Below are 12,142 nucleotides of genomic sequence, written 5' to 3' on the forward strand. Positions count from 1 at the left end.
CAGGAGAGTGAAATTCTTTGCTTCTCCTTTGAAGATTTTCTCTGGAGAATAGAATAACCCTTTTTGCTCAGAGTAAACTACAGGAGGATTACAACTTCAGGGTTCATATTTGGAAGACAGAATCTCTACAGGAGCCATTTATTATTTCTGTAAGCTGATTTATACACCAAGTGTCAAAGAATTACTGCCCTTGGTGGTGATAGATGGCAATAAGGCCCACGAGAAATTCTTCTGCCCTCTACATATGAACAGAGAAAGGATATGTAAGAGCTGAGGAACAATGGTCCAACTTCACTATAATAATTTCCTTTTATAACAAAGTCCCAGTTATAATAATCCCAACAGACAGAAGAAACACTGGCTAAGTAGCTTATGAGCCTGAACATTTGCTAGAAGTTTATGTGGACGTAACACTTTTTTCTTAGTCCATGCTGTCAGTGGGCATTTTTTTTCATTTTCATTTCTTTGCTGCTTTTTGGGGATTTTCACGGAGATTCCATATAGTAAAATTAAACTGATTTTTCAAAGTTTTTTTTTTACCAGAGTGATTCAAAGTGCAGATGCTGTACTGAGTATTGTTTTACATGTTTCTTGTACAAAATGCTAATCATTCAATGCTTTTATGATGAGTGGCTCTCCTGAATTCTCAGATTCAAAGTGATTGCTAAGTAGTACAGGTGGTGTAGATGGTAATCAGATGAGCACCAGAAATTCAGTATCAGGAACCCCCCACAGAATTTGGTCCCAAAATGCTTGTTCATAACCCTCTCTTTACTTGCTAGCCCAGCAATATACTTCTGTTTCTACCTTTCCCAAAAATATAAATGGGAAGTATTTTACTTGTTGATGAGTCTTATGCCATTTTAAAAATATGAAAGAAATTTATAAAATTTCAGGAAGGCCCTCCCATCTGAGGAAAGTGACTTGGGAGCACTGTCGAGACTAGACTTTCATGATCAAATCCTAATCAACTTTTTGCAGTACTTCTTGTCAAAGAACAAGGGGAAAAGGAGAAATGGTGAAGACATTTGGTCTCTGTGCTCTCTGAGATGCCTCTTGTGACAGTTGTTACTGTTTTTTTGCATAAATTTGCTGCTGTTTATATAGTTGAGTGCATAAACTTCAGCTGATCAACAGTATTCTTTCCGTTTACTTAGGTGGAAGAGATCTGTTTTTGACTGAGGAACAGAAAAAGTATTATAATGCCCTAAAAAAACTTGGATCCAAGAAACCTCAGAAACCCATCCCAAGACCATTGGTAGGACCATCTGAAGTAGAATATGATAGAAGATATAAAGGTGGTGACTGTATTTAAACTTAGTAGCCAGGCATCTGGAATAAACTTCACTTTAGAGCCCATCATCTTCCTCATTCAATATAGTATTTACATTTTCCTCTCCATTTCTTAATTTAATCTGATGCAGTCTTTCTTTGTAGGTATTAATTAAGGAAATTTACAGCCTATTTATCACCTATTCAAATGTACAATCTATTTATAAAGGTTCATATTAAGTATTTGATATTCATACCATGACCTTGGTTGCTTTAGTTGCATGCTACTGCTCCTGCAACTAGATTGGATTTTTGCAGGTGAGAAGGAATAGTGAGTAGTGTATGCCCCATAGCTGTTACTTTTAAATAATCTTATGCTTTATTTCTTATAGTTTCTTAAATTTAATTCCAGGCCTGGCTTCACATAGTAACTATTCAGAATTTTCCTTGCTTATGACATTTTAATTAGAATAAGTATTTCTATTAAAAGAGAAATCACAATGTATTCTGAACGTTTTCCTGCTGTATTTTCTCTAAGGAAATGTGGTTGCATGATACCTGAAAATACTTAGCAAAATACTGTTTTCTTTGAAGGTCTAAACAAAACACCTAAAAGTGCTTCTAGAAGCTTATTGTTAAAGTTATATTCCCTTAAATTCTCTTTCTAAGCACAAATTACTGATTAATATTTGAATGTAGCCTGGATCTTCACAGTAGCATTTGATGCCAAAAAACCTTGGAATGAGGAAAACTGCTAAGAGACTTTGAGTACTTTTAGCAGCAAGCTATTTATTATCTGCGCAGGGGAGGAGGTGGTTTGCACCACAGAAACTCGCTCTGAAGCACAGGTGCGAAACAGGCTAATTTATACATTTGACATATGTGATTGCAACATCTCTTCATACATTATGCATGTAATTACAACATCACATTGCATATTAATGATAGGCGGAGTCTAAGCAGAATCCTCTCTTGGCATCAGTTTTGAGGGGGTCATTCCGGCCTTCGGCCCCGCTCAGGTAGCCTTCCTCAGAGTTGAACCTTTCAACTTTCTTTTATAAGTGACCCTGCCAGGATCTTTTATATAAATCTTGGCTTGTTACCATTTTCTTCTATTGGTGTGTCTAACTTTACCTGATTTATGATTTCTAGTACCTGGTACAGCAGTTTCCAACAATGGCTTAGGCCTGCGTACAGTGAGCAAGAACAGGCGATTCAGCACTACACGCTGTGTTTCCTCCCAAGCTGAGCAATTTTGCAAGGCAGAACGGGGCTTTTACAGACCTGAGACTCTTCTCAGGTGGATCTTAAGGTTTTTAGGCCTTATTCCTTTTCACATTAAGCAGTTCTTCTCTTTCTCTCCACAGAACATGTTCCAAGGATTACTGTTTGATATAATATCGCACAAAGCATTTGACATTACCATTGTGACTCTCATCTGTCTAAATATGGTCGTTATGATGGCAGAAAATAATGAGAATAACATCAAGGATGTTCTTAAAAAAATCAACTTCTTTTTTGTGGTGGTGTTTACTGGGGAATGTGTCATAAAAATACTAGCCTTAAGACATTACTTCTTCACCAGCGCCTGGAACATATTTGATTTAGCTGTTGTGGTCCTTTCACTAGTTAGTAAGTATCAGTTGTTATTAGATAGGTAATGTGTTTTACCAATACAAAACCAAATTGCAGTATGAAGTAACCACTTACATATAGCTGATAAATAAATTCCAGATCCATTGCACTTATTCAAACCATATGCTAAGTGATTCCTTAGATGTATTTTTGTTTTCCCTTATGTCTTTGCAGAGTACTAAAATGGATAGTTTTCAATTGTTTTTTAAAGTATGAGTTTTTATTGAGTAATTAACAGAATAGGAATTTAATGCAGTAACATCTTTTCTAAGTTATTGTACTTAAACTCTTTTCTTAATGTTTTTATGCTTTCAATTTACATGTAATCACATTAAGTGTTGTTTTCACAGTAAAAGTCAATTCAGTTTAAAAAAACATTTATATGAAAAATGAGAAAGATTTATTTCATTTTCCAGGAATTTCTTTTAAGAAGGCAGATCCCGAGGGCTGATTTAGAAAGCTAAGGAAAAATTTGATTGCTCAGCACCATTCTAATTCTGGGTCACCATTTGTGACAGTGAAAAGTCTTATTAAAACTGGCTTGGTTTTGTTTTGCTTTTCAAATGAGACTAGTTGCTTATCGTTTCCTCTGCAAAGGGTCACATATAGCTTGAATTTCTTGTACAGCTTATTAAGTCTGTGCTTCCTACTCAGGCTCAGTTTATATCATAGAATAAAGAAAAACTGATCTGAGTTCTCTGCTTCATCCCCTTTGCTATCCCATGCAACCCAGGAAAATGCTGACTTCTTAAGCCTTCTGTTTGTAATAATTTACATTACTCTGATAGTAAGATCATAGAAGGAGGTGCAATGGAGGATGAGTACTGAAAGACAGTTTTCCTTTATTTTCTTCTTGCTCTTCTCTGATCTCATTCAAGTACCAAGCATTAATGAAAATCTCACGCTTAGCAGGTGGCTTAGGCCTGCAGGAGAACCAGTGTTCAGACAGCAGCTAGGAGGCAAGCCCCATAGCTTCCAGCACAGGAGCTGAATGGATTTAAAAGGATTTTTTAACTACTTAGCAATGCGTAATTTCACCCCCTGAATTTGAGAAATCTGGGAGAATGCAATTTCCAAACCACACATATTTGTGATACCTCTTTATAAAGTTATTACAATTTATCTTTCTTTGCGTAAGCTCTTTTGTAAGTAATTAATGGTAATGTTTTTGTTGAAAATGATGTAATATGATCAATGTTACTTTCAACACCTAAAGCATAGAATGTAACAAAAGGGACACAAATAGGGAATTTCACTTGACAACATTTTGTTTTCTTTTTCATTTCAAAGGTATTGGACTTTCTGAAGGCTTTCAAGCCATGTTCTCTCCTACACTTTTGAGAATTTTTCGTTTGGTGCGAATTGGCCGAATCCTGAGATTAATTCGAAAAGCTAGAGGAATTCGAACTCTTCTTTTTGCATTACTGATGTCTCTTCCTGCACTGTTCAACATTGGTCTTTTGCTTTTTCTGGTTATGTTCATTTATGCCATCGTGGGCATGACAAACTTTGCCTGTGTTGGCTGGGAAGGTGGGATTGATAACCTTTTCAACTTTCAAACCTTCGATAGTAGCATTCTCTGTCTCTTCCAAATTACAACGTCAGCTGGCTGGGATGGTCTCCTGCTCCCTATGTTAAAAGGATCTAATTCATGTGCTCCCAACTTAAATTTAACAGCTGAACAGAAAGAAAATTGCACAAATAAGGGGGTTGGTATTATATTTTTTGTAAGCTATGTCATTATATCATTTCTCATTGTTGTAAATATGTACATAGCTGTCATTTTAGAGAACTTCAGTGTTGCCACTGAAGAAAGCACAGATCCTCTTTGTGAGGATGACTTTGATATGTTTTATGAGACCTGGGGAAAATTTGATCCTGAGGCAACACAGTTTATTGAATATTCTGCTCTTTCAGACTTTGCAGATGCTCTGGCAGAACCCTTACGCATTCCAAAGCCTAATAAAATTCAGCTTATATCTCTGGACATCCCTATAGTTACTGGAGATAAGATCCACTGCTTGGATATCTTGCTTGCTTTCACTAAAAGGGTCTTGGGAGAATCTGGAAATTTGGATGGTCTTGAATTACACATGGAAGAAAAATTTATAGCTGCCAATTCATCTAACATTTCTTACAAGCCAATTACTACTACCCTTAAAAGAAAACAGGAGGAGGTATCGGCTCTTGTTATTCAAAGGGCTTTCAGGAGGTATTTAATGCAGCGTTCTTTTAAAAATAAATCTTTCTTACACCGTCATAAACATTATAACAGTGCTGTCTTTGAAGAAGAAACACGTGAGAAGGAAAGTCTTATTGCATCAATGCTTAATGATAATAATGGTAGGAAGCTGGATAAATCACGAACTACCTCTTCCATATCTCTCCCTTTATTTTATGATGGCATTGCTGAAACAGGTAGCAATAAAGCGGATACATAATGTTGCCCCAATCTGCAGCATTTTTGATTAAATCAATATCGGTTGTTTTCAGATGGACAAAATATTTTGATCCCAGAGCATAATGCTCTAAATTAGAATAATGATGGGAGCCTTTCAGTATTCTGGTCGTTCAGTTTTGCAAATACTCCTTAGAACAATTAAGATTTGAACAACTATGTCATAAATCTTAAAGGAAAATCAAACCGTGGATTTTATTTTCCTCAGCTACTGGAGTAGGGGAGTTAATTTTTACATCTGTCATTTTTTGTATCACTTAGTATTTCTGTGTTTACAGAAGAAATCTGTACAAGGTTGTTGTAACTGTAATATGATTTACAAGCACACAAAGCTGTAGAACAATGTATATCTCTTTAGAGATAAAGGCTAGTTTGAAAAATTGGTTATTGTAGCAAAATTAAATAATTACTGCATTTTCTGTAAAAGAGCTCACTCAAAATTTGTGAGTATAATCAGCCACTAATTTCTATGTTGTTTGGGACCACCTTCCTCTTAGTGCCTTTGGATGGGTTTGTTTATGCTTATGGATTTTTGAGATGTCTTTACACTTGCACCTACATGGTTTTAACATATCATCAGGTGTCTGTGCTGGAAAGTTGTGTATAAATTGCTCTTTGTATCATTCAGTGTATGAAAATTGTGATACTAATAGTTACTGATATGAAGGGATGTTACACAAGAGGTATTCTTTCCAGAAAATGTTAAGAATTATTGTACATAGAATTTCATCACTATACTTCATCTAAATGTCAGAGAAATTATTACTTAGTAATATGAAAAGGAGTTCATGGTATATCTTACAAGGCTATCTTTATTAAAGTTAGAGTAAGTATTTATTTCATAGGTTGTGAAAAAAAACCCTTGTATGAACAATGTGTATTAATATTGCTTTTGCTGGGTTTTTTTGCAGCTTAGATTGGTCAGATGTTGTAGCCTCAGAACTACTAATGAACTAGGACTATTTTAGACTTTTCAATAAAGAGTTCATCTGCTTAACACATTTTTGTCTGTTTTGTAAGAGGTATCTTCAGTCTCAGATTCTTCAATAAAGCGTTCATCTGCTTAACACATTTTTGTCTGTTTTGTAAGAGGTATCTTCAGTCTCAGATTCTTCAGTAGAGTTCATCTGCTTAACACATTTTTGTCTGTTTTGTAAGAGGTATCTTCAGGGGTAGAACCACAGTAATGTAATTTTCCAAAAATAGCTACCTATTAGCACAAGAAAACCAAAAATATTTTACTTCTTACAGGGAATCATTTTCAGGCCAGGAGTAGTAGGGACAATAAGGTAATTCATTTTTACTGTCATTCCCTGTGTTAAATACTATTAAAATATGACAGATACAGTCAAATCTAAGCTACTTTTAGCAGAAATCAAGGCACATGGAAGCCACGAGTTAATGAGTTTGGATACAGTATGGTTTGAACTAGCTTCATTGCTTCCAGAACCAGCTTCTGTTCAGAAAAAAGTTGACGAGGATAACTCAGAAACCTGCCCCTGGTGCCAGCAGCACTGGGAAGCGGGATGCAGAGGTACTTGGTGGATCAGCTTGAGATCTGCTTCTGTCCCGCCTGGCTTGCTTGTGCCCTGCCCTGCAGAGTGATGCTTTTGAGGTGAAACTATTTCTTTTGTTCGGTGTAAGCTGGAATGAGCCGAGGGCTTTTGTTCAATAATCAGACACCATTAGATGGCAGCATTTACTGCATTTTAGAATATGGCCAGTCAAGTGAAACACGTCAAACTTGTACACTTCAGCATGGAGGTATTACATTAATTGTAAATAACGTAGAAAATAACATCATAACTCGCTTCTTTTTCTGTCCTGGCCTCTCCAGCTGGCCGCAGTCCTCAGCAGGCGTGTGTTCGCTGGCTGTTCTGATTTTTACATGTGACAGATTGATGGAATTAATAAATGTGGAAAACCCACCTATGTTCTCCTGTGTGCTTGGATCTTCCAGAGGGGTAGTTTCAAGCATTTCTCTATAGCACTGTAGCAGGAAATGTTTGCAAGGAAAGAGGTAAAAGTGCTTTGTTCTTGCATGTTGGAAAATGAGGAAAGACTGCAAAAGCCATATTTGGGAAATGAGAGAATCTTAATGATGAAAGAATGAATTTTAAACACTAATAATAGCTAACAAAATGCCATTTTTTTTTTTAATTAATCTGATGTTTAAGATTTAAAATTATGTTGTTTGAGTGCAACAGAAGGTGCTGCGCCCTGGTCCATAATTAGAATTACTTCAAAGGTGAACAGAAAGGTGTTAGGTTGATGGTTGGACTCTATGATCTTAAGGGTTTTTTCCAACTTAGATGGTTCTATGATTCTATTACTTTATTCCCATGTAGGGGCAGCAGTTTTGGACAAAATCATACCTGGCATGAACACATCCTTAGTGATTATTTTACCTCAGAAACATACAAAAGCCTGAATTCACCACAGTACAAATTTAAAAGCCTGGATGGATTTTTAATATTGCTTCAGCATTAATAAACGAGACTTAGCACGCTGTCGCAGGGTTGAAAGGAGAATGGTTATACCCAGCTTGTTTGTGCTAGGATTGCCCCAAAGCCAATTCAGCTGCTGAAGCAACACAGAGTTTCTTGAAGAAGACTGTATGTGGTGATGAGTTAATTGCAGTGAACAGGTGGGAGGTTTTGACATTCTTATATCTGGAACTGTGAATTTCTCCAGGCAAAACTGCTTGTGTGAACTTCATGAAAAGCAGTCAGGCATACTTGGAACACAGTGGAGGAATGTTCCTTTCTGTTTATGAAGTTTGATACTTAAATCAGAGAATAGCAAAAACAAAGGCGTTTTGGATCCCTCCAGTTAGGAAACACTGTGCAGGTAAAGCTACTAGTGAATTCCTGCAGACCAGCAGTGTGATACATAGCAAGGTTGCCTCCTTGGTGGGGATGCAGAGCTCCATTATTATATTTCCATTTATCACTTTCCTGGTTAGAAACAGTTAGCAACTGACCGCTGATAATTAAGAGTTTTCTCCTGCTTTTGTGATAGCCCTATATCCCTGACAACACGCTCCATAAAGGTTTTGTGGCAACTGTCCTTTTACTTTCTGGAGCTCTTCAGTTACTGCTAACCTTGTAATGTTTGTGCTATCTATAGTGTTCTTCAGGACTCCAAGATGCCCTGTATTTAATTTATTCCAAAAGAATTGTACTAGAGAGAATATCATCATGACATCTTTCCCTGAAACCTACCAAAGGTTATTGTGCTTGGCAAGTCTGTCCTCTGCAATGTCACTTCCCGAAGCCATCAGGGAGGTAAACATTCTGTCTCAGCTTGAGAAATCCCTCCAACTTATGTTATGCAAGAAGACACACCAAAATAACTTTTTTCTAGCTCATATTTAGAGTGAATGTTCCCATAAGAACAGCACACCCAACTGCAGCATCTTCGGCAGGGGTCAGGATTATGACCAGAAGTGATGGAGGTCTATCAAATAGTGAAACTGAACCTAGACCAATTTTTTCAATATTTATGAAAAAAGTTACAAAGATGGAGGAATTGTGTTTAAAGACTATTGTTAACTACCACCAGCTAATAGCAAGTCTGACTTAGACTTGCTTCATCAGACTTTATCAGTTTACTTTCTGGCATTTCTCTGTCTCACCAGCCAAGGAAAGGTTCTGCCAGTTGCTTCACAGAGCTGAACAATAAAAAGGGCCTGGCATGTGCAGAGCTGCCCATCTCTTCTGCTCTCCAGATCATGGACTGCCTTCCATCTGAACAGACCCTATCCCAGAGTATCTGCTGACCAGTAGCACCATTCCAGATACTGATCCCCTTCTGCTTTGGAGCTGCCTTGGAGATACCTTGGAGAACTGAACAGATATATTGTAGTCACTGAGACCTAATCCAGCAAGCACATTGCTGTCTTGGCAGGTGGGATCACTGTGTTTTGGGCAGGTCTCACGCCAGTGAGCCTTCTCTGTGGTTTCTCAGCCTTCTTCCCTTTTCTCATTTAACATCAGTGTAACTTACTGTCTGCTAGGGCTGTGCAGTGGAAGCCCATGCAATGGCTGCCTGTGCAAGCCAAAACTTACGTGTGTGTTAACTAACTCGCTCTTACATGTAGATAATGGTGTGGAAGGAAGAACTATTTGACATTCGACCATCTCTCCCTTCTCTTTTTTCTCATACCTGAGCAAATCAGATGGCTTCTTCATTTATTCCTACGTTTGGATAACTGTCTTCAGTTTTAGTAGCTGAATTCACAAATTCTTAGTTATTAATATTTTTTAGTAACATTATAAACAAATCATTTCCCACCTTGTGTTTTATCAGCACCAAGAGTGATACAGAAACATAAGGAAAATAAGAATGCAGCATCAGTAATCCCATTAGCCAATTCACTTACCACAGTATCTCATCACAGGTGCAAGATAAAGGTAAGAAAAATGACAGAATGTGACAACTAACCAAATACTGGTGTAATGATCCTTCCCCTTTGGTATCTCTAAGTGTCATCCACTTCTAGCAAGAGTAGGATAGCCTGAAATGAGAGATTAGAAGAACAAGAAATGGTTCAACTAAAAGGTTAGGTTGACTGTTTGGAAAAAGATGGTGCAAAAGAAACCTTGAACATGAAATAGTAGTTCAGAAAAAGAGAATGGAAATTTATGGGGAGAAGAGATGAACTTTGGATGAGAAAGAGCTATCTGGTATATTGAATACACACTTCAGGGGTCACTGGCAATCTAGGAAGGCTGAAAAGAACATCTGTTATGCTTTCCTGGCCCACATTAACAAACAGAAGATTTTAGGTCCAGAAGTGAAAGCTATATAATGAAAGAAAAAAAAAAAAAAAGATTTCACTGGTATCTTAGAGGTCTATATTGCTAAGAAATACATAAGCATGTCCCAGCAAATTGTTTGATCAATCTACACTGGAAGAAAAAAATGTCCAGTATTTCTGATACTTTGAACAGAAGGAAAATTCCTACTTCATCCTCAGTCTGGCAACAAAGTAGTCTGAGTTTTGCTTTGAATGGGCACATTCTGTCCCAGTTTATCTCAGGTTTTACTAATTCAACCACAGCTTTCCAGTGCTCTGCTACCAAGTGGTAGTCATAAATGATGAAGAATCGAATTCCACGTCTGTTGCAAATTAATGCAACTGGAGTATTGTCTGGTTTGGGGTTCCTCAGAACAAGAGACCTATTGGAGCAAGTGCAGTGGAGGGGCAGCACGATGCTGGATCACAAGATATATGAGCAAAAGCTGAAAGATTGGTTTGTTCAATCTGAAGAAAAAAAGGTGAAAGTGTGGATCTTACTTTTGGCTTCAACTACCTAATGGGTAGTTGTCGAGAAGTGAGAGCCAAACTCAGCTGTACACAGTGATACAGATAGTAGTCAATAGGCACAAGTTCCGACAGGGGAAATTCTGATTAAATATTAGGGAAAAAATCCACAGTGAGGGTGGATAAACTTTGGAACATTTTGAGAAGAGATGTTTTGGCATCTCTGTCCTTGGAGAAATTCAGAACTTGACTAGAAAGACACTGACCAGCCTCATCTACCTCCAGACTTGAGGTCTATCTGCCTTGAGTTGGGCTAGTTGAACTTCAGAGATCCCTTCCAATCTAAATTACTCTATGATGCCATGACAGCAGCCACACAATTTTCAAACTTAAATATTATGGCTGAACAGGACTTACCCACATCACATTCCTCAACAGCCATATGTATTATCTGGGAGTCTGAGTCTATACTGATCAGTATTATACTGGGCATGCAGTTCTAGACTGTCTGTACGATAAGGTGACAAATGAGTGCAAATTAACAAGAGATTTCTTACCAATCCACCTCTGGAATCAAATGATGACTCCTCTGTAACTTCTCCAACTTCATGTCAGATGTCTTTCTGAGAGTTTCTTTGGTACCCCCGTCCATTAATAATATTGGGATAAAGATACTGAGTGGTTTCAGAGCTGAATGTGGTGGCACAAGTTTAGGCTTTTTTCTCTGCCAAGTCCAGAGAAAATATGTGAAGGCATCAACTTAGTAAGTGGTTTTATTGATCTATAGAAAGATTTGAAAGAGCAATAGAGATGTTTTGGCAACCCCTCAGGAAAATATAGCTGTTTGGGCAAATCTGTTGCAGTTATCTGCTTTGTGGTTCCATGGAGCTAACGCGAGACAGGCCAAGCGGATCTTAATACTAGTCATTAGCGTAATGCAGAGCTGCTAGAGTTCTGGACAGATTGAGGGCAATGCAGTTTCCTCTTCTCTCCAAGTTCCAGGGAAGATGGACTTATGCAGGAACATTCAAAGGTTAGAGGTTCCTAGGTTAGACTTAGGGCAACAGCCACCCTTCTTTGCTAACCAAACATTGAGTAGAATTTGTCCCTGAAGACAAATTAGTCACTGGAAAGATCAAGTATCATGTAAATTTTCTTTTATATAGTAATACTTTTCTTGAAGAGAGTAGAACTGGAGATAGTATTTTAATAATGATTGTACTATGCTACCAGTCTTAGCATTCTCTGCAGAATTTATCAGCAAAGAGTTCATACCACTACTTCGATTATCTATACCTTTGTGTGGCTATGGCTGGAGTAACAACACAGATATAATGAGGCAAAGAGCAAGTCGTCCTTTTGTTCTTCACCTGGTATGCTTTTTGCTGCTTCTACTCGTGAAGCTTGTACCTGCTGCAGCCAGAAATGCATGTTTGTGTTAGAAGACAGATACTGCAATATCTGGACACAAAAATTCACCAAAATACATCAATACTGCCTTCTCCACT

General features: G+C 37.6%; 1 protein-coding gene across 1 annotated transcript in view; it reads left to right on the top strand.

Annotated features, from left to right (window-relative positions):
* Nucleotides 1-7,293, top strand: part of LOC102049132 (sodium channel protein type 5 subunit alpha-like) — a 53,929-nt gene extending 46,636 nt beyond the window's left edge. Inside the window, exons 25-28 of the mRNA XM_055709925.1 lie at nt 1,158-1,258; nt 2,640-2,904; nt 4,198-6,387; nt 6,526-7,293. Of these exons, the coding sequence (XP_055565900.1) occupies nt 1,158-1,258; nt 2,640-2,904; nt 4,198-5,348 (1,517 nt within the window). The 3' untranslated portion in view covers nt 5,349-6,387; nt 6,526-7,293. The remainder of the gene's footprint in view (nt 1-1,157; nt 1,259-2,639; nt 2,905-4,197; nt 6,388-6,525) is intronic.
* Nucleotides 7,294-12,142: the final 4,849 nt, after the last annotated feature.

Source organism: Falco cherrug, chromosome 4, assembly GCF_023634085.1.
Source record: "Falco cherrug isolate bFalChe1 chromosome 4, bFalChe1.pri, whole genome shotgun sequence".
In the NCBI taxonomy this organism is placed as follows: Eukaryota; Metazoa; Chordata; class Aves; order Falconiformes; family Falconidae; genus Falco; species Falco cherrug.